This window comes from Chlamydotis macqueenii, chromosome 2 (assembly GCF_036417535.1).
Source record: "Chlamydotis macqueenii isolate bChlMac1 chromosome 2, bChlMac1.mat, whole genome shotgun sequence".
Classification (NCBI taxonomy): Eukaryota; Metazoa; Chordata; class Aves; order Otidiformes; family Otididae; genus Chlamydotis; species Chlamydotis macqueenii.
This window is the reverse complement of record NC_141557.1, coordinates 136258564-136284353: the sequence shown is the minus strand read 5'-3', so window position 1 is coordinate 136284353 and position 25790 is coordinate 136258564. Positions and strand designations below refer to the sequence as shown.

Sequence of the window (25790 nt, the reverse complement as noted above, 5' to 3'; positions counted from 1 at the left end):
CACCCAGGGCCGCATGCCGGGCAGCTCCGTACCAACCCCTTTCATCAGCCGCTGACACTACGGGCTCCTCCCTCGCCTCGGTCCGTCTCGGTCTCTGCCCAGAGCCGTTTCACAGCAGCAGGGCCAGGCTCCGCTAAACCGGACCGCACCGGGACAGGGACGGGCTGAGCCTCCCCGGCCCTTCAGTGGCGGCGGGCGGGGTACGCGCATGCTGAGGGACGCCCGCCCGCCCGGCCCGGCCCGGCCCGGCCCAGCCCGCTCTGGCAGGCCGCCCTGGGCAGCCGTTACACGGTGGCTCAACGGCAGCAGCGTGCACTCTCGCCCCGCCGCGATGCCACTCCCCGGCGCACAAGGAAACCCGGACCGGGCGGTGCGTGCGTATCGTAACCCTCAGGCATCCTCACTGCCCCGATCGCACCGCGCCTCGCGGGAGCGGGGAGAGACTCGGGGCGTTCGCCTCGCAAAAAGGGCGAGGAGGGGAGGCCCGCCCTGCTGCCGGACTCGGCGCTGGTGCGCCTGCTTCGGTACGTGCGTGTGAGCAAAGGCCCAGCGAGCTCCACAAACCGTCCGCTCCGCCAGCGGAGCCCCACAACTGCGGCGCGGCCTGGCGGGCCCGTCGCCTTTAAGCCGCCTACGGGGCGGGGCTGTGTAGATATCGGCTGAACATTCTGGAGTGGAGGGGAGCGGCGGGGGGCGAGGCAGTGAGCCGAGCCGAGCCGAGCCGAGCCGAGCCGAGCCGAGCCGAGCCGAGCCGAGCCGGCAGGCCGGCCTTCCCTGGGAGGAGGCGGAGGCAGGGGAGGAGGAGGGAGCAGGGAGCAGGGGAGGAGGAGGGAGCAGGGGGGACACGGGGAGGCGGTTGCTGCTGCTGGGCAGAGAGGAGTCGTGCAGGAGGTGCGGCTGCAGGCGGACGCCACATTCCCTCCGTACGGGACTGGCGGTGAGGATGAGCGAGAGCTGACCCTGCCGCCGCCTGTGCAGTGAAGTGTCTGCTCCTCCTCCTCCTCCTCCTCCTCCCCGGCTGTGGGTGAACCTGCGCTACGGGCTCTTCACCGACACGGGGGGGAGGGTTGGCTTGTTTGTATATTTGTTTAAGGCAAAGAGAGAGAAAGCGAGAGACAGAGGGAGATCTTCCATCCACTGAAGCACAGTTCACTATGATCGTACTCGCATTCAGCACTGGAAGCCGGTTGGATTTCGTGTCTCAGTCCAGGGTGCTTTTCTTGCAAACCTTCCTTTGGATTTTATGTGCTACAGTGTGCAAAGCGGAGGAGTATTTCAATGTGGAGGTAAGATCAGCCGTATGCGTCTGCGAGCGTGTGTGCTTCCCCCTCTCCCTTTCCCCCCTTCCCTTTTTTTTTTTTTTTTTATATCCCCCCTCCCCTAAATAAAATCAAATCAGATCGCCAGCCAGCCATGTCTTCCAGCAGCCAGGGCGTACCCGTGCCAGCTCTCTTTCCCGCAGCAGCCGGTAGCTCGCTCCCCTCCCTGAGCTCCCCCGCCCGATGGACGCGTTTCATCCGGAGACCCCGGTACCGGTGGCCGCGCAGAGCGCGGAGCCGCGCACGGGAGCGCAGCCCCGGCCTCCCCGTTGCCCTCGCCCGCGGCCCGCGGGGAACCCTCTGCCCGGGTACGGGAGAAACCTGGGGCGCAGTGTGTACACGCAGCTCGGGGGAGGCTCTGTGAATATCGTGGACCGCTGTATTGCCGAATTGCACCCCCCCCCCTTTTCTTCTTTTTTGAAAGAAGAATGAATGAAAGAGCGTTATGGGGACAGGAGGAAGGGAACTTGAGATGTTGGCACGTTTCTTTGTGGTAGAGTGTTTGACAAAAGATCTTCCCATTTAAATGTAGCAAAAAGAGTTGCCATTAGAAATAGTGAAACAAAGGGCATAAAGGTGTAACTACAGCACAAAAGTTAGAGGGTGTGGAAGAGCAGAAAACAGAATTTTTCCAGGTGAAGAGGAAGATTAAAATGTGGTGATACTTAGATGGGGCAAACTCTTAAGAGTTTACAGTGACAATGAGAATTCGGTGGACATCTATTTCCAGTCACTTTTCCATATACTCCTGGTTTTTCCATTTGGGGTTTTTACATAGTGTTTTTTATTAACTAATGTTCGTTGCCCATCTTTATCATCTTTGCATATATTCTTTCCTCCTTTTTCCCCCTCCTGTCACTCCATTTGTTCTGCTGTGAACTCTTTTTCTTAATCTGTTTCAATGTAATGTGCGTATTTCCCTCCTCCTTTCTCTGTCTATTCAACTTCTTCATCTTTCTTGTCATGTGTCTCTTTAATTCATATGTGCTCTTTCAACTTCTAATCGATAATTCTAGTTTTCTGTTAGATCCCTGTGTTCCTTCACTTTCTCCTGTCCTGCCAGCCACACTCCAAACTTTCTGCTGCACCCATACACCACCCTCTCTCATTCTTGTTTCTAGTCTCTTTCATCTCCTGGGTTCCCACAATTCTTTCTCTCAGAGAAATGAAGCCTGTGTCTTTTCCCCTGTCTCACACATACGCACACTTGCTTGTTTTATATGAGCTCTTGTTCTCACTCAGTGACACTCGTTCTTGCTACCGTCTCTGGCAAGATTGCACCCACAGATGCTCCTCCGTCCCTAGACGGTCTTCCTTTTGTCTAAAGCTCTTACCTGTACTACTTCTCGCTTTAGCTCATGCAAGATCACCTCAAATGTATGAAAACTTTTTTTTTTTTTTCCCATGTCTACTTTCATTTTGGTCTTTCCCTCTCTACAGGCAGCTTCCCTTGCCACATGTGATCTTCCTCTCAGCTTAGCAACACACAGCCATAGTTTCTCTTCCTGACTTGAATCTCTCCAGAAAGTATTGTCTTTTTACTCCATCATTAAGATACCTCCTGATTATAAATTCTAGTCTTTTTTTAATCTGTCACCTACACTCTAGTCACTCGTCTTCATTCCTTATCACAAATGTACATCTCTGCTTCTGTTCGATTGTAAGCTCTTTGGGGCAGGACTCATGTCTTCTTACATGTTTATGCAGTGTGTACCATGCTTGAGTCTGGAGTACATTTGTGACACTTTTTCTATATAAATATGAAAGTTGCAATTTTCAGAGTTCGCACTGAAGTTTTATCCTTTGCTCATGTCCTCAGCTGCCTTCTTTACTGATGAGCAAGGGAAAGCAGCGTGGAAGAGAGGAAGTTGCTGCTCCCTGTCTCCTCTCCAGCTTCACAGGCTGCCCCCCTGCAGGGTATAGGGAAGAAATTCCAGCGACAGAACTTTCTCCTCCCACAGTAGTCTGCTTTGCTGGCATCTGGCTCTGCTGGAGAGACGGGCGGCAGATGGAGCTAGTGTGGGAGGAGAGAAAGATTGGTTTAGTCAAGTGGAATATGAACAGGAGGCCAACTCCAGTCAGAAGGAGGTTTTATGAGGAAAGAAGGGAAACACTTTCGTTTTTGCCACCTCTTCCATATGGAAACCAGCACATTTTGAGGGCAAAGGCAATATCGGGAGCAAGAAATGCTGTTGAGTGGAATGAAGCAGCATGTGTGTGTGATGAGGGCACATATTTCTTCCTTTTGGAATATGCCATCTCCTGTTCTTTCTCCCAGCCCTTGTGAAACAAAGTGTGTTGTCATATGCCAGCGCTCCCAGTCTCTTTTTATATTTAAGTCTTTGAGCCACAGATTGCCGGGAGCCAGAAGAGTGTTCCAGGGAGTTACTCTTATATTTAAGAGTTGCTCTACTGTGGGGCTTTTTCCTAGGCCACTGCCTTTGACCACTGTCAGTGACATGGTGCTGGGCTAAATGGGCCTGAGATTTGCCCCAGAACAGCCATTGCCATGTTTGCATTATTTGGATAGCACTGAAAATACAACTTTTTTTTTTGTTGGGAACAGCAAAAACTAAAAGCATGGGAAATTTGAGGCAAAGGACTTGGCAACAACATACATGTGTTGTGCTATATATAATCCTCCATGTCAGCACAAGTGCATAAAATAGTTGTACTTAATAGCAAGTTGTGACAATATGACAAATATTTCTTATGACAATAAGAATAAATATGCAAAGTAGGGTTCAGGAAAGAAGTGTTGTACATACAGTTGAGTGAAATGTCACTGAAAAAAATGCTTAGGATGGTTGGAAAGATTTCTTTTCATTCTTTCTTGCCTCTGAATAAAGTACAGATAATACCTGTTGAACATTATAAAATGTGGCGATCATTTATTTCCTCTTGCTCTGTCTCATTTAATTCATATTCCTGATTGATAAGCAAAATCTGTGTAATAGTATTGGAATTTTTAGTTTGTTTGTTGCAATGTGAGTTTGTTAGGCTGTGAGCCAGGGCAGTTCTTAGAAGATACTACTGTAGCTCAAAGATAATAAATAATAATGTTACCTTTTAAAAGAAAAACAGAAAGCTGAATTTTACAAGCTTGTATGAACATTACTGTTCCTTGTAATTTGGTTGTCCCTGTGTAAAATTTCTTTTAACCAAACGTCTACATGGGTAAAGTCTTCAAGCTTCTGATGACAGCGGAGCTGTCAATCGTGAAATGTGTTCATGTATGTGGTGTTTCATGTAATAGACATAGCAGAGCAGGATTCAGCTCGTGGAGTACGGGCCCCTGGGGGGGCACGCTTGCACTCTGAGTCAGAGCTTTGTGGCAAAGCTGCATGAGAGAGGACTGTAAACTGATAGTTTAAGTAATCATGATGAAATTTAAGATTCCCAGTAGTCTTACGCATGGGAAGATTTTAGCATTAATTTTCAATGTTCTCTAATTGTCAGTGGCATTTTTGTGAGACTTTGTTTCTGACATTGTGAGGAAAAACTAAGGACTATGCTGTCAGTCCCCTCTTCTCAGTGCTGAACTACTGGTCAAAAACGGTAAAAAAATAAGTGCACTAACTGAAGAAAGTGTCCTTCAGTGCAGAGTTTTTCTACTATTTTCAACTATTTCTGTGTGCTAGCAGAGGAAGATGTCCATCAGTGAGACAGTGAATGGAATAATAGTTACTGAAATAACATTTTAAATGTAAAATTGAAACAAAACACACAGAAGATAATTTGTTACTTCAAAATGATAGAGCAGCCTCCTTCTCCCTTCCCCCCACTGAGTTCCTCACTATAGTAATATCTTGTGTTGCTCAAACTCCTTTGCATATTATTGGGAGTGTCTATGGATGGTCTTTCACAAGTATTATCCATAATCTTCCATATAGGCTATATATATATTTATGTTTTCCTAAAACCAATAATATTATACTGTTTGAGCTGGTATTGTCCTGTGAGTTTATCATCTAATGTTACCCATTAGTTTATGTATCTATTTAAATAATAAGTGTGTGTATATTTAATTTGCTATTAAATATTCAGCATAAAAAAAATTTGAAAACCAATGTCACCATATTGTTAAGTGAAAATGGTTATTGAAACAAGAATACCTTTCTCAGAAGACAAGATCATCATGAATCTAGAATAAGACTAATCTCTGGATCCTCATACCACCTACTCTTACTCCACTGAGTATCTGCGTAAACCCTGTAGAGCAAAGAGGTGTTTTTAGAATTACACCTAGTTTCATTCACTGTATCTGTGATGTGGGAAACACTACGGAGAGAGCATGCTTCATAATCTCTCCTCAAGTTGGCAGTTATGTTCTTTTTTCCTTCTTCTAATGCTGAATATAGAGACTTGAATCCATGGGGAGATCTTAAGATGACTCTTATTTTAGTGTGAGCAGCTCTTTAAAACAATACAGTCTTTTCTCTCCTCCCATTTTCAGAGGTGGGACAGTTATGTTGCATATTGTGGAACAAAATACAGTGGAATCCAAACTTCAGAAAAATACTGTTGATTTCCTCCATGTTAATAAGTGGCTGAGAACCCCATTGTTTTCATTGTTAGTAAACTTTACAATTAGCTCCCAGCTCCTGCTGAATGGTAATGTATGACCTTTTCTTCCACAGGCTTTGGGTCTTTTAAGCTTAAAACCAGACCGGTTTAATTCTTCAGCTGGTAACTGAAAAGAAATAAACATTTGGTAGGGGGAAAAATCCACCAATATCTTTACACACGTTTCAGCTATTGGGCTTGGTTATCAGGTTTGCAAGCACAACATGGTATTTTTATAATTTGTTAGAATGCAAGCTGAAAACTATGGAGAAGCAATTAAAGTGGTTTTCATATAAATAGTACCATGTGTCCTAAAATGCACGGACATTCATGGGATCTTCTCCATTGTTTTTAGTTGCAGTCGGTATGGATGATTTCCAGTTACTTAAATTCTGAATCTCACTCTTGCATAAGGTATCAACTACATGAACTGGATTTTTTTTAGAACAAGAAGTTAAAACTGAAATTATTAGAAGGAGGCAGAGGAGCTATTGAATCAGGTGCTAGAGGTGGTTAGTGGGTGAAATTTTAGTCAATAAAAATAAAATGTGGTGTTATTTCCTATTTGCTTATTGAGGAAATTCAGATACATAGAAAACATCCTGTAAAGGCTTCTGATGAGCAGCTATATCTAGATAAGGAAAATAATTGGGAATCTATGTGTCTGATAGAGAACAGAAATATTTTCTGTCAAAGAAGGCAAATACCTAGTGTATAATGAACTGACTCTCATTGAATCATAGAAGGGTTAGAGTTGGAAGGGACCTTCAAAGGTCATCTAGTCCAACCTCCCTGCAAGGAGCAGGGACATCCCCGAGTAGATCAGGTTGCTCAGAGCCTCATCCAACCTGGCCTTTAACGTTTCCAGGGATGGGGCTTCCACCACCTCTCTGGGCAACCTGTTCCAGTGTTCTACAACTCGCATTGTAAAAAATTTTTTTCCTAATATCCAATCTAAATCTACCTCCCTCTATTTCAAAACCATTGCCCCTCATCCTATCACAACAGGCCCTACTGAACAGCCTCTCCCCATCTTTCTTGTAGGCCCCCTTGAGGTACTGGAAGACCGCTATCAGGTCTCCCCGGAGCCTCCTCTTCTCCAGGCTGAACAGCCCCAACTCTCTCAGCCTGTCCTCACAGGAGAGGTGCTCCAGCCTTCTGATCATCTTTGTGGCCCTCCTCTGGACCTTCTCCAGCTGGTCCATGTCCTTCTTATGTTGGAGGCTCCAGAACTGGACACAGTACTCCAGGTGGGGTCTCACCAGGGCAGAGTAGAGGGGCAGAATCACCTCCCTCGACCTGCTGGCCACGCTTCTCTTGATGCAAGCAGATGGCTTGGCAACTTCATCCGCCAGTTCCCTCAGGACCCGTGGATGAATCTCATCAGGTCCCATGGACTTGTGCACCTTCAAGTTCCTTAGATGTTCCTGAACCTGCTCTTCAAATACAGTGGGCAGTTCTTCATCCTCGCAGTCCCTGCTTGTGCCTTCCACAGCTTGGGTGGTGAGCCAAGAGCCCTTATCGGTGAAGACTGAGGCAAAAAAGTCATTGAGTACCTCAGCCTTCTCCATGTCCCGGGTAACCAGGACACCAGTTTCCTTCTGGAGGGGGCCTGCATTCTCCTTGGACTTTCTTTTGTCACCTACATACCTATAGAAGCTTTTCTTGTTGCTTTTTATATCCCTGGCCAGATTCAATTCCGTCAAGGCTTTATCCTTCCTCACCCGATCCCTGGCCACTCGCACAGCCTCTTTGTAGTCCTCCCAGGCTACCTGTCTCCACTTCCACCCTCTATAGGCTTTCTTCTTCAATTTCAGTTGGTCCAGGAGATCCCTGCTCATCCACGCCGGCCTCCTGGCCTTTTTGCCCGACTTGTTCTTCATCAGGATGCACCTCTGCTGAGCTTGGAGGAGGTGCTCCTTGTATTTGGACCAGCTTTCCTGGGCCCCTCTTCCTTCCAGGGCCACTTTGCCCGTCAGGTCCCTGAAGAGGCTGAAGTCCACCTTCCTGAAGTCTAGGGCAGAGAGCTTGCCGTGTAGTTTCCTCGCTGCCCCATGGATCTTGAACTCCACCATGTCGTGGTTGCTGCAGCCAAGGCTGTCCTTCAGTTTCACGTCCTCCACCGGTCCCTCCCTGTTGGTGAGCACAAGGTCGAGCATGGCACTCCTCCTTGTCAGCTCCTCTATTGCCTGCAGGAGGAAGTTATCGTCCACACATTCCAGGAACCTCCTGGACTGCCTGTGCCCTGCCGTGTTGTCTCTCCAACAGATGTCAGGGTGGTTGGAGTCCCCCATGAGGACCAGGGCTTGTGACCATGAGGCTGCTCCTATCTGCCTATAGAGCGCCTTATCTGCTCTGTGCTCCTGGCCAGGTGGCCTGTAGCAGACCCCCACTGTAACATCCCCTGTCCGTCCCCGTCCTCTAATCTTGACCCATAAGCTCTCTCCTCCATCCCCAGGTGGAGCTCCACGCCCTCCAGCCTGTTGCTGACATAGAGAGCGACACCCCCTCCTCATCTCCCCTTCCTGTCCTTTCTAAAAAGCTTATACCCCTCTATGTTGACGCTCCAGCCATACAAATTGTCCCACCACTTCTCCGTGATGCCAACAAGGCCGTAGCCCTGCTTGTGTGCACGCATTTCCAGCTCTTCCTGTTTATTTCCCGTGCCACTGCATTTGATGTGAAGAATTACCTGTGGAGACTACTAGTTGGCAGGGTGCATTCTCTGCTCTAATTTAAACAATAATTTCTATTTACAAAAATTCCAGGTGATCCATTTTCTACTGTAAAGTATGAGATTATTTTGTGCTACTAATGTTGCAGGGAAGTTTATGGATTCTGTTGCCTGTATTTTGTTCAAAGACAGATTGAAAAGATGATCCCCGTTCTTATGAGTTCACAACTGACAGAGTATGTTAGACCTTAGGTGCAAGACATTTTTATTTATAATCGTAGTTAATCTTATTTTCCTGTTGCAAATTTTTGACTGTTTATTGTTGAAGCATCACAGCTATTAGTGATGCTCAATTCTACTAAAGAAAAGAAATGAAATGGTTAAATAAAGAAATTTATGTAATCATCTTATGTAGTGCAGGATAAACCTGCCAAAACATGTATTTCTACTGTTTTCTGACATAAGATCTTACTAAAATAAATACACAATTTATTAGCCCACCAAAAAATGCCCAAGATCTTCCCCTTCCATTATTCGGAATGTAAAACTCCTGCATAATCGTTCATTGTTTCTTCAGAGCGGATATACTGTGTTCTTTAACTGGTTTAAGATTTATGCTGCTCTTTGTCAGTTTTATTTGAATCCATCTGAAAGGTCAGTGCTTGCTCTAGGCACCTCAGCTCTGCTTATGCACTCGGCAAGACTGAGTTGTAAGAGTTTATAAAGAGAGAATGTGGTATTATATAGATTTAAAAACATTTCAAATTGAATCTGTTTTCAGTATTTTAAGGTCTATCTCGTCCTTCTACTTTAACAGATGATCATTTGGTGGAGTTAAACCCTGGAGGACTTTATGTTGATGGTTTTAGAAGAACCTTAAAGTAACAGTGTAACTTTTAAAAATAAATATTTTAATTGCCCTACTTAAATTGCTTAATTTTTCTCACCTCTCTTTTGTTTCAAATTCCAGTTTGTTGTCTAACTTGTTCACTATCCTCAGACTACACTATTGACTGTAATCTGAAGGAGCAGGTTGAGTCTGTTTAATTTGTTATCTGTGATATGTCAAATGACAGATTTGGTTTCGTTTTGTATGAGGAAGACCAGGATTAGTGCTGCAAACATTATTTTAGTTGGCATTGAAATGGGTTTGAAAAATAATTATGATTAGAGCTTTATCCTTTAAAGAGAGGTCATGCTATTTGGAACCTTTATTTACTGGTTGCCTGGCAACTGTTCATTCATGTTCCTGCTTATCATCATTCATTATAAGCATCTTTGCTGTACAGTAAGAGCGATTAAGTGGTAACAGTTTATTTCTGTGATGAATTAAATTGACATAAAATACATAAATAGAAGAAAAAAATTCTGTATCTTTACTTATTAACTGAAACTGTTGGTACTATGTTTCTCCACTTGTTAACAGCAGGTTTGTACCAGCTGAGGAGTTACCTGCCCATTAGCTGTGACCAAAATGTTCCTTGCATACCTTTTGAGGTATTACAGCACATTGTTGACTTGGGGACTTGTTCAGGTGTTTTTGTCATGCTTAAAATCTGTTAATTTCAAGATCAAAAATTCAGAGTGTGAGGAAATTTATTCCCTGTTAATTTCAGTGCTTAGCATTAGGCAATCCAGTCTCAAGTGCTGTATTGGGAAAGAGATTTAAAATTCTAAGATTAAAACTGCTGCGACAGGGGATGTGCAGCTGAAGCAATGAGCCACAATAGCTCTGTAGAACATTAAAGTCACTTGATGCTTTCTCTTTGGAGAACAATAGCAGTTTTTATTACACTGTGAGAAAACATTCCTAAAGCATATTATTTGACAATTGTTTTGGGACCGTGGATGAAAAATGTTTTGCTTTTTGTATTAATTCTTTATGGATCATATTATGATTGACCCTTGTGTGGAATTGCAGTATGTAGTGGGACAGTTGTGCTGAGGAGTATTTGTAGAAGGTTTCTCTACACATTGAGAGGAATACATAAGAAATTCCTTATGGCAGCATCTTAAAAGAACATCTGTCACTGTAGGGCCAGGGTGGAAGTGGATTTCTCTCTCTACTGCTACCTCTTGGTAGCAGAGGCTTTGCCTCTATACCAGACAGCTCAGAGCTTGGGGAAAAGATGTCCCTCTAGGACTGATGCCCTCCGCTTTGGGCTTCTGATTGTCTTAACTCACCAGTACTCTTCATACCAGGCTGTGGTTATGGGTGGCAAAGTAACTGCTGTCAGACAAATCGATACCTATTTTCATCAGCTTTTCCCACTTACATGACATGTCTGTAATACTTAAAGATGCTGTTACGTGTTTTTACCTTTTATGAAACAATTGAACTAGTTTCACAGTTGTATACACAATTTGAAAAGAAATGCTAACCTCAGAAAATCTAGTATTTATTAATTTTTTTCTTCATTATCTTGTAGAGAAACAGGGTTTTTTTTGTTTCATTGGTCCTGTTCATTTTTGCTGACATGTAATCACATCTCCACTTACAAGTGTGAAATACAGGTTGGCGAGGGGAAGACTTACCTTTTCAGAAAATTACCAGCTGAAAGGCAGATGGAAAATTGTCAATTTCTTTAAAACGCAGATAGCAAAACAGAAAAACAAGCATCCCTTTCAATGGGAAGGACATACTTCCTTTAAATCTATCAGTGGATATTTGCAAAGTGTACCAAAGAGGAAATTGCTTCCTTTTTATACTGCCTCTGGATCTGAAGGTGATGATCCTGTCATATTTTTCTTTCTTACCTCAGACATTGGTTGTGTGATGTTCTTCTAGGAAATTGCTTTGACCCACTGTCTTTGCAAAGAAATTGACAGATTGTGTTTATCTACGTGTTGTGGTTTACATGGTGTACAGAATAATAATAATACATTTAATTGCAAGTAAAATAAATGATCTGTCTTCTACACAGTAAAATCTACTATTATTACTAGAAGTAATAGTATTATATTGCTAACTGTAGAGCATGATTTTGGTCTTGGCAAGTGAAGCTTTTTTTTTTTTTCTCTCATTATTTCTATGTACTTTATGTATTATATATATTATATATAATATATATTAAAGAAAAAACCACAACCCAGAACTGCATTCCATTTTTTGATTTTCCTATTGATTATGAAGTGCTGGATCCTGATATTTCTGTCCTTCATTACTTATACATGGAATGTCAGCTTTGGAAGGTCTTTATTATCTCTTTCTCTGTTGCATGTATTTTTAAATATGTACGAAAAAAGGAGGTGATGTGAGAAAGTGACTGAGGGATTTTGCTGGAGTGCTGGAGATCTGGGTCATGTGTCCAGTTCCATCATGAGTCTTCATATCAATGACATAGCTTATCCGTCTTTGTAAGCTAGCACAAATGTGGATTGGAGTAATTGAAGAGTATTTGCTGGCTTTTCCAATATATATCAAGAACAACAGAAGAAAAGTGATGTAGAAAAGCCAGGAATATATCTTCATCATTCATTTGTCTCAGGACTCACTTTTTTCATAAAAAGTAATAGAAAAAATATAAATACAGCATTTAAATTTGATCATCTGTGTAATCGTGCAAGTAGTGAATATGTTTGAGAGACAAGTACCAGAGCAGAAAAGGTGAAAAACATGTCTATAACACTTCAAACCCTGGTGGGTGTTTAGTTTTGGTTTTTTTTTTTTTAAATGTGAGTTCCAAAACTTGGTAGAGAATGTTGTCGTGAAGGATGTCGTTAGATGGCTGAAGATAGAGAGTATCATGTTCTGTTTCAGAGTGGAAGTTTGAATAATATAAATTTTGTTACCCAAATATGAAAACGAATTGTCTACTTCAAAATGTATTTAAAGGAATGTAAAAGTCTTAACAAAGAAAATGGATTTTGAATCAGATTGTAAATATTAAGCAAAATTAAAAACTGTTCTATTATCGAGTGAATGTGCTATTAAATAAGTAAATGGTTTCACAAACATTTGTGTTGCCTTTCATCACAGTATTGAAGCTTCTCCTTTTTTGTTTGAGTATTTGTGGATTTTTCTGAAATACAATAAAAGATTGGCCTTTCATTGCTCCAAGGATTAATGTTTTTTTATTAGACGCTACTAAATGGCCAACATGCTGCTCACATACCCCTGGATATTAAAAATTTAATAATGGGAGGGTGGGGCACAGGGGAAATAAGAGATTTGCTATGCTGACACATTAAGTATGATAGAAGTGGACACAGCATCTTGTTCTCCAGAGTTTCTGTATCATGAGTTCACCTTATGACCTTCCTTCCTTCTTTCCACTTTCCTCCTTACTTTTCTTTTCCTTGCTTCTTTTTTTTTCTTATCTCTTGTTTTCATGGGTTGTTTTTTTTTCCTTCTTTTTTTTTTTTTTTTCTTTCACCTCAGCTTGTTTTCCTACAGACCATTGCCTGCAGCCAAGGAGGATCATCAGTCATTATTGAACCACAGAATCAGAGATATTAGAGATGGGAAAGACTTCTCAAGAGTCTATTTCTCTGCTAGCAAAGAATTGCTATCTATTGTATATTTTCTGGAGTTTTGTCAAATCAAGTTTTAAAATCCACAGTGGTGGCACTTCCAAAATTGGAACTGAAAAAAACCACAACTGGTAAAAGTACAGTTGGGAAAACTACAGTGGAAGAATTCTTTTCAATAGACTTTGGCTACTGGCAACAGCTTCAAGTTGGCTCAGGTTAGGCAATTTCTGATAGAAAGTGGTGTCTGTTCTATTATCCAAGATGATAGGACCTGTTTATGAGCATAGATGACATGCACTGATTGGTAACTCGGTGTATGTTTTTTTTACTTTACAGAATGAAAAATATAGGAGGGACAGAGAGAAATGAAGGATTGATTTGATTTTTCACTCTATTTGAACTACTTAGTGCAGCTGAAATGGACTAATGCTACTTGATTTTGAAAGATATGTAGATGTGTATAGATTGCCGACACTGTTTCAGGAGGACTTTGACTAGTTTACGATAATTTTCTCAGAACACTATGCCTTGTTCTGTTTAAGTATTACTACATAGTGAATAAAATTGAACATTAGTGGGAGTGTTATGGATATCTAGATACTATACTCTATTAAAAAATCTTATTTTGCAATTTCACACATTACATCATTAGAGTGTTCAGAAACACAGACTTAAAGATGTTCATGACACTGCACATATGAGCTATCATGATGTCCATGCTTTTCAAATTATGTAACAGTTGTGAAACAAGGATCTCAAGGTACTTCATGTGGGAAGGTTGAGGGGTTTTTTTGCTAATATACATCCTGATGATGAGACTTGTGCAGGATGATTTACATGAGGTGTATTTTCCAGCAAGTGTGCAAGCTGTAGGGTTTGATTAGAAAAAGGTTCAGTTTGAGAGAACAGTACTTAAATTTAGGTATTCAAATGTGCTGTATGTGTTTCCTATATGTTTACAACAGTCTGCTCCCTGAAGTGAACGAAACAGACTGATTCAGCCAACCAACCTGTTAGTGCCTGTATCGGAGTGAGTTGAATCTTGTTGCTGGACTCCACTGCTAGTACTGACTACTAGCATGATTCAGTTGCTTATATGTAGGCATCCTGCACCATTTAAGGTGCCCTTGGCCAAGATGTGCACAAGGGTGGCAGAAGTAACATGGGACCTATGAAAGCTTCATCTTTTTAGGCTGGCAACAGGAAGCCAGGCTGTCCTAAGTCATCTCAGATGACAATAGACACTACTGTTTGGATTACTGAATCCTGTTCCCCATCTTAAGTGATGGTGGAATGTGTCAAGACACTTATATCCACAGGGCTTCCGCAGCTAGACACTGGCATTCAAATGTCATAATTTGGGGTTGAATCGCTTCCCTCTGCAATGATGGCATTCATGACACTTGTCTACGTATCTGGTGCTGGTTTAGGCTGTGTGGTCTATCTTGCTTGGCCTCTAGATAGTGTTCCAGAAAAGCATGGGCCTCCTAAAGATCCAATGATATATCTGCCATCCCCTGGATAATGTAGATCATCTCAGATCATACTAGACACCTGTACCTATAACAAAACCAAGAGCGGAACTCCATGTTTATGGCACTACATTTTTTTTACCCTGTCACTCCGGTGCCCTGCACATTATTAAATACATTTATCCCTTAGCACAACACTTTCTTACATCTTTAGATCTCATGTATTTAATATATTTAGTTAGGGATATAAAGAACACAACATTTCTGTACTGGCAACAAGGCAGTTTTGCTTTCAACCTAATGAGACCAGACCTGAGCCTGTTTAAATATGTGTAAAACATATCACTTAACTTAGAGTGAATACTTCTGGCACATTTTGTAGTAATTCTGACTGATATTTGATGCCTTACCATAAATAATTGTAAAGGCTGTCTTTCCTTCCTAGAGATAGAAACCTCTAAACAGCTATCTGTTGCCCTTGAGGGAAGAGAACAGAATGTTAAGCATTTTTATACAAAGTAAGTAATTAGAAAATATATTTTAGAAGAATAAGCTCGCTAAATGTCTATTGTCTGATAGACAATCCTCAAGAAGATAAAAATGAAAATGACATTTTAATAATTTCTTTGGGTAAGAGCCCTGGGCCCTCAAGAATAATTAGCTATGTTTTCAAGTACTTTTGTTATGTAATGTAAAATGTGGATTAATTCAACAGAAATTTACATTTCTGTGTTAATACCAGAATTTAGATCTCATCATAGGCAGGTATGTAATTTCATTGATTTATTTACACTACTTTTGTTAGGTCTTCAGAACTGTGAAATTAACTGGGTCAGAATAAGCATATTATTGACTAGTTTATATTTATATGTTTGTTTATTCGTAAGTCCAAAATTTGAAATACCTGAGTATGCTACCTCATGTACTCTTTAAACGAGTTTTCTGCTGTCATGTAATTATAGAGACTAGATCTGTTGTTGATTTTTAGGTCTGCATTTGGGAAGGAAGAGTGATATATCTGCAATCTTTTATTCCAGAAGAGCTTCCTTTGTAATATTTAGCTCTACTCTATTGTTTTGCACTGACAGGCTCATTTAGAGAAAAAACAGTATTTTAGTTCCTTTGTGAATAATCCCATCTTTTTTTTGTGACTGCCAAGAGAATTCACTTTTTGTCCCAGCAGCCAGATAGAGTCATTGTTCTTCATAGATTAATTGCTTAGATGCCTTTTCTGCTGAGATATTAGAGAGTTTTTCTCTACATGCAAGATATTTCTAAGGAGGCGATGTCAATTTAGTTTGAACCAAAAGATTTGGATTCTATACAAATGTTATTTCATTAGCTTTGCTTGAAATAAAGATTCTGTTTCATTAAAGGAGTTTTTAATGTCTTTATGAATATTCCCTTCCTTCTCTAAATTTTCAGCAGCAGAGGAAATGATTCTTAAGGTGAAACTGAGCTTTTAAAATGTTAGAACAATACATTCGATGTTTTGTAAAAGTTATGAGTAAGGGCAGGAGAGCCTAAAGCAACTATAGCTTTTCTCATGTTCCAGCTCTAATACAATAGAGAAATTCATTATGCTCGTTAGCTTTAGCGTGATAGCTAGAAAAGGGTAGAGTGGGACTTGTAACTTTAAAGATCCTACAATACAAGGGCTTCATAGGTATTAACTTGTTTTTAGAAATATAATAGCTACATGTGTAGTTGAAAATTGTATAATGGTGTTTGGTAAAGTATCTAATAAAAAAAATAAGAGGTTTTTTTTTTGGAACAAAGAATTCACAGAGTTGTTGAAAGAAGTCAACAGCCTTCAGATTTATATCGAAGTGAAGAGTATAAATACACTTTTGCTCTATGCTTTCTTTTTTTTTTCAGCTCATACACTACCCATGTTTCAGTGATAAGAAGAAACTATTTAGAGACAGGAAGAAGAAGGAGATCTACCCATATTTGATATGTTTTCTTTTACATAACTGTTATTTGTTTACTTATGTACTTATTATCCTAACAGGATATCTATGTTTAGTGGTCTTGACTGGAAAACTTTGATGAGGTTCTAACTTAATGGAAGCGGCCAAGTTGTGCCATTAATTTCATTGTATGCAAGATTTTGTTCCAAGCTCTTTGAAAAGCACTGACTTGCCAAACACTTTAACTGAGTAAATTAAGAGTATGTATTTATCAAATATGTAAGATAAATATTGGTGTGGAAATCCATAGGCTTAACCTGGCCTGCATTAGAAATAGTGTGGCCAGCAGGAGCAGGGAGGTAATCATCCCCCTATATTCGGCGCTGGTGAGGCTGCACCTCGAGTATTGTGTTCAGTTTTGGGCCCCTCACTACAAGAAAGATATTGAAGCCCTGGAACGTGTCCAGAGAAGGGCAACAAAGCTGGTGAGGGGTCTGGAGAACAAGTCTTATGAGGAGCGGCTGAGAGAGTTGAGATTGTTTAGTCTGGAGAAGAGGAGGCTCAGGGGAGATCTCATTGCACTCTATAGCTTCCTGAAGGCAGGTTGTGATGAACAGGGGTTTGGCCTCTTCTCCCAGGCAACAAGCAGGATCCAAGGAAATGGCCACAAGTTGTACCAGAGGAGGTTTAGATTGGACGTGAGGAAAAACTTTTTCTCCCAAAGAGTGGTCAGGCACTGGAATGGCCTGCCCAGGGAGGTGGTGGAGTCGCCGTCCCTGGCAGTGTTCAAGAGGCGGCCTGATGAGGAGCTACAAGATATGGTTTAGTAGCTGTGGCAGCAATGGTAGTGGGAAGACGGTTGGACTAGATGATCTTATAGGTCCCATCCAACCATGTGATTCTATGAATTCTATGAATTCTGTGAATTCTGTGAATAAAATTGGTACAGTAAGAAGTGGAGATACACTATCTATGTGTAAACTGAATCTTGTAGTTAGAAGACAGTTTAAACTTGTTAGAGGAGTGGTATTCTTGAACCACTTTCCAGAAATAATAGTAGAGGAGTTATGTAGGAGACAAAAACTTAACTTGTTTTGAGATGAGATCTAACTATTTAATGAAAGGGCTTACATAGTATAACTTCTCTAATCAGCAGTAAAGGGCTGGATTCCCTCCTTGTCCTATACCCACAGTCTAGCTGTAATTTTTCTCATTCTACTAACAGCCATTGACTGTAATGTTTATTCTTCTGCATTAGTCTGTCTACCTTAAGAACTCTATAGCTATTGCATTACACCAGAAATGTGGACTATATTGCATCAATTAACTTCTCTGTTTTATTGCTTTTTGTCAGTTATGCTATTCAGGCACCATGTGTGAAAGTCTCTTTTTCCAATAACATTTAATTCAATGCTGACAATCGTGAATAAGGCCTTTGGAATCCACCAGACTTGTTTGAAAAGAATAAAAAAGACTTTGGGGATATTTTGATTGTCTTCTGCTTTTTGAGCTTTTGGGTTCACATTTTTAATTTTTCTTTTTCTTTTTTTTTTTTCTGAAGCATGGATGAGAAATTCACAATTAAAGAAGAAACTGAATATTTTCGTTACATCCAGTAAGCCAAGTTTTCAGGAAATACACCAAATGTTTAAGATGAAACTTAACTAGCACTAGCTGTAGTGCTCACTTCGTACCTCTTTTCAGTTTTGATTGTCTTTAAAATTGTATTTGCTGCTATTTTTGCTGCTGTTAAAGCATGCTGCTTCAAAAGGTCAAAGTACTTCTAACTGCTGACAAACACTGTTTTTCACTATATGATGACTCCTAGCATTTATACAGTTTGCATAACACCATTAGACCGTTCAACAGTGGCTAACTGGCTGGCCTTGTGCATCACTGTTTGCTTGACCATAGCAGAAGCCTAAGTTTGAGTCTATGACATAGCTACTGATTATTTGCAGAAGCAGAGAATAGGTAGTTATCCAGAAATTTAGCTTTTGTTTTTACAGGTACTGTGATTTCTCTAATAGGGGAAGAAAAGCACAGATTTTACTTCTTTTAAACTAAGTTTCTGATTTTGTACTCTTGACTTTGTATTTTGTAGTATCTGTGAGAGACAAATAGAGTTGTGGTGAGGTGGGACTAGTGTCTTAGAGGTTCAAGATTAGACCTCCAAAAGCAGTATATTAAAATACCAGTATCAGTAGTGACATACATTTAGTTGTAAACTAACAATATTTTGTGAACTAAGAAGGATAGTTTAGATAATAGTATTTAAATAATGTAAATGAATTTTTAGATGAGTAAGTAGATAATATAAATCCTCCCTCCTCCTATATAATCATATACTTTTTATATTCTTTTATTTTGCTGTTTTATTTTGTTTTACTTTGATTGAGATATACATTAAATTTAAGAAGACAGGACTGCTTAGTAGCTGACTGCATAGATAATATTTTCATGAAATAAATGCCAATGATTGATATATATTCAATGGGTATTGATTGGAAGGGGGACGACACAACATGATAGACAGGTGACTGCCTAACAAAATAAATTTAAACTTCAGAATTCCCGTAGTGATTCACTTCATACATGAGTCAGGAGTTGAAAATCAGGAGATGGTCTTTGGAAGACCTAGCAATAGGGATTCTGCTTGTTCAAGAATACAAATAGGGAGTTCAACGTTATTTTAACCATATATGTTTATAACATATATTTTAAATCAGCCACCACATTTATTTCCTACGAATCAGAAAACATTGCTTCAGTAGAAAGAAGACAGCAAGTCATGAATTTCAAAGTAAGAGCTAAACAGAAACACACTGTTATATGCCAGATAAATGCAGTGGATGGTGTGTCTATCAGTTTTGAAAGAACAGAGGAGGTAATCCCTTCAGGCATTGCTCTTTGCTTGTATTAATAGGGTTAGATTCAGCTTTTGAGGTGTAATCCCACAAAGGGTCTCTCTGAAGATAGTGGAATAAATTTAACTCCTTATGTCCAGCTTGAATGTAAAGTCTTAATCACATTAATATTGGAGGAAAAAAAAAGCTTTTGAAATGCAGTCCCAGATGACTGTGAAACCCTTATGTTACATAAGGCAAAGTAGACTTTGTACAAGAAAGTATCCCTTGAGTTCACTGTGAGTTTCAAGTTATGTTGCATGGGTTTATGCTGAGTGAACACAGTACTGAAAGATTTTTGAAAAAGATCTGACTGTATTTATATGTAGTATATTAAAATGATAAAGCTGTTTTTGCAATTTTTTTGGAGAGCTCTATGTAAAAGTGCCAGTACAGTTTAAATTGCTGCATTACAGACCTAACCAAAACTGGTGTAAATCTTCACTATCTATAATTATGTTGAGAAATTTCCAGCACAGAAGGTAAACTGAAAAGGTTTGAATAAACTTTCATATGATGTGGAACTTCTGTCTCTTTCAGCTGTTGATTTGCTTGACGCAAGATACCAAGCTAATCGCAAGTTAACTTGCAGGAGTTATTCAAAATAATGTCATGTTTCAAAAAGTATAAAAACCAGTATCACAGTAACTCTGTCTGTATTGGTAAGCTAAGCAATGCTAGGGAAGTCTTCATGCACTGAACTCATCTGTCTATGCAGTTAAATTGTTTCAGGCATGGTTTCAGGATGGACCAGCTAGCATTCTTACTGACCAGAGACAACCTCCTGAAGGATTTGAGTCCAGGCACTCTGTGTTTTTAACAGTATGGAGGTGAGCTGCTGTGCCAGTAATATTTTTCATGCTGGAGAATGGTCTTGGGCATGTTTAATTTAGACATGACCAGTCTTTTTTGTGAGTGTTCTTAAATGAACTGATCTTGATTTGTCCCTCTTGGTGATTCACCTTGTTCAGATGAGATGTAAAGGGGAAAGGTTCAGAACGTCTATGTCCATGTTACCAATTTTTTTTCAGTTTCTCACAAAAAAATTTTGATGACAGACACTGTGTTGGAAAACTGATTGTTTTGTTTTTTTCTTTGGTTTTGCATATCAATATTTTCTTTGGACTTGCATCATCTAGACTCCAGACAAAGATTAGCCCCAGACACTTTTATGGTTGAAGGAGAATTTAACCAGCTTTGAAGACTGGAGGATCACAGCTTTATTTAGTATCAGTCTGCAGTAGGGGCTGCATTGGGCCAGGGCTGTCAGGATTTATGTATGATCTAGAAGATGGGCCTTCAAAAGCCTGAAATAATTTTATTGCCATTTGTTGCATACATTAGGTTGAGAATCAACACTTTGTTTGTCTGCCCTGCTTTGTATTTCTTTGAATCTCTGCTTTCTTACGATTGTGTTTTTCTTGGTTGTAAATTTGACTTACGCTGACTGACTATTGGGGAGACAGACATGCTTTTTCCCATCATTGTCTCTGGAATGGTTAGTGGCACAGCAATACCCAATGCTGTACCAAAGTTGATCAAAGCTGAGCTAGAGAAAGCTGCACCCAAGTCTCCAAGAGAGAGAAAAGAGTCAACTGAAGCAGAAAAATTAATTGCTACCTCTGATCATGATCTATGCAGTTGGCACTCGTTAAATGTTTCCCTGCAGTTTGTATGTTCACAGTTCCATGTTACAAACTTCCATTAAGGTTGCAGATTGTGGATGGTGCAAATGTCATGGTGTTGCCTCACAGTGAGGTGAGGTGGATGAAGTCTCACGGTGGATGGAATTTTGCCGGAAGACATATCCCCTTTGGTGAGAAAACCGAAGGCCCCTTTGTAGGATGTGGACAGTTGTGTGCTGTTATTTATCTGGGATATGATTCAGGCAAAAGAAGCAACCAGTGCTTGGAGTCTCCTGTGTTGAAGGTGAGGTAAGTCAAGAGAGCTTCCAAGCCTCCTTCACTGTTTGGTGCTTCCTGGGACTGCAGAGGAAGAATGCCACTGAGAATTGATTTGAACTGTATTTTTGGGAACTGAGCTGGGATGATCAACTTGTGTTATGTGCTAGCAGCCCTCTGAACTCCTGTGGTAGCAATGATCTAGCATTATTAGGCTTTAAGACCACATCCAGTGTAGTACTTAAATGGGGAAAAATGAGCCTTCCTCTGCTTTTTTCCTTTGCATTTCTCTTTATACAGCTCAGCCTGGTACATAGCAGAGGACTTCAGCCTTGATCTGGGAAAGCATGCTATTGAGAACTGTGTTTAGGGAACCTAGACCATTCAGTGTCTTGAAAAGGAGAAAGCCCAGACTGGCTTTTTGTTATTGATGATATTAGCCTCCTCTGATACCCTGTGAAATACTGTCTTTGGTAGAATTTCTGTAAGCAAAATCAAGCTATTGATACCTATTGTGCTTATTACTCCTAGACGAGTCAAATGTTTTCTCTTGATCTGACACCCTCCATTCTTGTTTTGTAAGCCAGTTCTTAATCTGAGTGAGCAACTTGTCTAATGTCTGACCTTGTAGGTGGAACAGCTGTGTGATGCAGCATTAACTGATTTGAAGTTGAGATAAATAAAATGTTCATTGTGTCACATTTATCATCTGTCATGTCAGCAATACATACAGTAAATTTGCCACATGTAGGTTTTTTATGAGTTTCAGTTACTCTGGCTGGTCTATGCAGTATACAGTTTTAAAGGTTTGTAAATAAGGCCACAGCAAGCATTTCCAATTTCTGTCCTAAAATTGAAGTCAGAGTTATTGGATAGCAGTTCTTCAGATGCTTCCTTGTTCTTTATGTAAATGTAGTTATTACCATATAACATATGGTGCTTCCTCTCCCCTTTGTACCTTCACTTCTTTGTTCTAAGTAGAAGAAAGGATATTGAAAACACAGCAAGATTAGCAGCAGTGAAATTCCTACAGTGAAATTGTCTCCTGACTGAAATTAATGGGAGCTTTACTCTGACCTCTATGTGGCTGTGGTTTCACCTCGAGCGCTTCTCTTCCAGAGCTTTCAGTTCAAGTGTGAGGGGAGCATGTCTGAAGCCGTGGAATCCCCTGTCACCAGCTAGAATGTTTGTGTTGCTTTTGCTCTGTACTCTTCACTCACAGGATTAGCTCTTGCCAACATCAGTGCTATTGGTTGAACACTGTAGACTATGAGATAACTAATTCAGGAGATAATGTGGCTGATAATTTTCTAGAAATGTTTCTTGTGTGCTTGGCAAAGTACCTTCAAGTCATTAAGACTTCTTTATTTCATTTTTATTTAGAAAATGTTAAAGTATAACAAAATATCAAATGAGGCAACACAGATTTTTGAACTAGAGGAGACTTAGCTAGGGATCCTTTGAATAAGGTGTTTGAAAATTTTCAAGGTATACTGCATCTGTTTAAGCCACTTACAGAAGTAAAGTGGCAGGTGATTATCAATATGTTTAACTTACCTGTGTGTACCTGGTAGATACATACCAGATCACTAGAAATATTTTTCTTATGTTTCATCATGATGTAAAATGAGGACATAGTTTCTGCATCAACTTGAAATTATTCTCTTTTCAACATTAATCTGAATCATCACCAGCAGGACAAGGTATAAATGTTGCTACTTTGACCTAGCCTCTTTGAACTACATGCTGGAGCAAATTATTTACACTTCCCTTCCACATGGAGGAGAGGATGAGATATATTGCACCAATACCACTCCACTGGCATTAGCGGTGTTACTTTTCCTTTCTTTGGCCAAGGACCAAGAAGAGTGTTTCTTTTAAAGTACATGAGGTGCTCATGTGTCACTAGTGACATGTAGATCCGTGATACTGTTTGTGATATGTGAGGTGTATCTCTCCTACAGTGCAGAGTGAAACACAGATATCCTGAAACTGCCATTGATTCTGCCTACTCTGCCTGCTAGGTAAAGACACTTGACTGGGCTCCCAATAGCAGTCACGCAGTGCTACGCCTGACCCAAAAATTCCCATATCCAAAGACAGAAAATTAGTATGTGCATGAGTTGACCCAGACCTATATCACTTTACTCCTTTTGGTTGGAGACCTAGGGAAGGACCCTTACTGACTGGGAAGTCCATTTTACTATATTTAATTTTGCTAGTCGGTCTAGCATTTTGTTAAGCAATTATGGCTTAACCCGAGTAGGCAGTGAGCTCCACACAGCCACTGACTCACATTCCCCCCAGTGGGATGGGGAAGAGGATCAGAAGGGTAAAAAGGAGAAAAATAATGATTTGAAATAAAGGCAGTTTAATAGGTAAAGCAAAAGCCATGCACATAAGCAAAGCAAAACAAGGAATTTATTCACTGCTTCCCATCGTCAGGCAGGTGTTCAGTCATCTCCAGGAAAGCAGGGCTCCATCACACGTAACAGTTACTTGGGAAGATAAACAGCATAACTCTGAATGTCACCTCTTCTTCTTCTTCCCTCCACTTTTATTGCTGAGCATGATGACATGTGGTATGGAATGTTGCTTTGGTCGGTTGGAGTCAGCTGTCCTGAGTGTGTCCCTTCCCAAATTTTTGTGCACCAGTCTGCTTTACTGGCAGGACAGCATGAAAAGCAAAAGAGACCTTGATGCTATGCAAGCGCTGCTCAGCAATAACTACAACTTCTTTCTGTTGTCAACATCAAATAGTAGAACCAAAACATAGATGTCCATGATTCCCAAGTGCATGGGAAGAAATACAAGGGTGGGTGTCAAGATGAAGTAGTGGTGGTAGTCTGGAGGAAGAACCTTACATTCTTTCATAGTTGCCTAGCAGCTAAATATGACTGTATTTTATTATTACTGCATATAATTGTGCTCTTGTTCAAAATGCTTGGCAAACATCAGGAAACAAATTCTCACAACAATAATAATGCTGTTTAAAAGCATTATCTCTACCCTTTCTGTAGCACTTTGTAGGACATTTATTGAAACCTAATATATATGTGCTGGAAAATTTTAGTCAGCACTCCAGAAAGACTTTGCCATCACTCTTTTTGCCACAGTCCTTTTGTTCTTTTTGAGTCTCCAGTCTGTACCACTTTCATGTTCTAGACTTGCTCTCTCTTTGTTTAAACATCCTATTCAGTAAAAGCCCACTATCCCCAGTTATTCTATGGGTCAATCATATGCCCTAGGAGTTATCTGTGGTTTGATGCTAAAGTCATTAAGGCATCATGGTATGGATCCAAAAGTTCTTGCTCCAGAAGGCTTCCCCATATATACCAGTTCAGGTATAAGTGGGATGCTTGATAATTTGATCTGGGTGAGTAAAGGTGAGCTGCAATACTTTATGATTGCTGATGCTAGTATGTTTGTACCATTCTAGCCATGTGAAACTTCAACAGACGTTTGACAAAAGTATGCCTTCTTACTTTGTCAAATGGTATTTTTCTAGGATTCTTTTGTTAGTCTATCATACATATTCAGGTGAGGAAACTGATGTCAGTTAATCTGCTCAAACATCATTGCGAGAGCCGGAATCAGACGTCATGGTTAATATCTTTGGAAAAGTGGTGTCAGACCAAGATGTCACACATTCTCTTGATAAGGAGCTTAAAAATCCTTTGTACACCAGCATGTAAGCCACACTCTCTACAAGGGTTACACAAGATGAGAAGAAATGTGGATCGAATAACTAACAGCAGAGTGCATAAGGGGTGCTAAAGGAACCAGGAGATGGAAAGAGACCCAAGCCTTTCTCCTATAGAAAGGAGAAAATAGCCTCCCTCTGTTTAAAGCTGTGGCTTACCATGGCAGAGGACAAGGGCTTGTACATTGTATCCTATTTTTCCCTCCCTCTGAGAGCATACAGAAGAAAGAGGGAGTTGCTTTGGGACAATGTGAAATTTAGTGCAATTTGTGTGAACAACTATTTCTCTACCTTCTTCTGTGTCAAAAGGATTCAAAGCTCTGTAAATGGTATTTATATGCACTGCAGGCATCCTGTACATGGAAGATGGAAAAAGTAGGCCAGTAGCTGAAAACCAAGTCCAAAAGAACCCGTTTCCAATGTCTTCTATCTCCCCTATCATTATGATAACAAAAGAAGAGACTGTATATCAGGAAATATGATATTTTAAAATTTCCTTTATTTCTACAGCATATACATTCAGCAGCCACTGAATCCACCTGTAACAATGTTTCTAGAAAGTTTTCATGGCAATTCTTCTTTTTATACTTTTCTCCATGTCCAATTATGCTGTATCCTAAAGGAAAAATGTATCAACAAGCTCTCATTTATGCTTTTTGTTCACATGTTTCAGAAATAAAGCAAATTAAGCTATATATTTTTCTTCTTCTTTTTTTCTTTCTACAAGTAACAGTTTGTAAAAATCAAAGAGATTTATTAACATCAATAGCTGCAAGGATTTACAGGAGTGTAAGTGCAATATTCATGAAACAATAGATCAGTTTAAGACAGATGAATAACAACTCTTTCCAAGCTGTGTATGT

At 40.4% G+C, this 25790-nt stretch overlaps 1 protein-coding gene across 1 annotated transcript in view; it reads left to right on the top strand.

The window, feature by feature from the left end:
• Positions 1-885: 885 nt before the first annotated feature.
• The window catches only part of MMP16 (matrix metallopeptidase 16), a 185592-nt gene continuing 160687 nt past the window's right edge, over positions 886-25790 (top strand). The window contains exon 1 of the mRNA XM_086740992.1: positions 886-1286. Within this exon, the coding sequence (XP_086597118.1) occupies positions 1155-1286 (132 nt within the window). The 5' untranslated portion in view covers positions 886-1154. The remainder of the gene's footprint in view (positions 1287-25790) is intronic.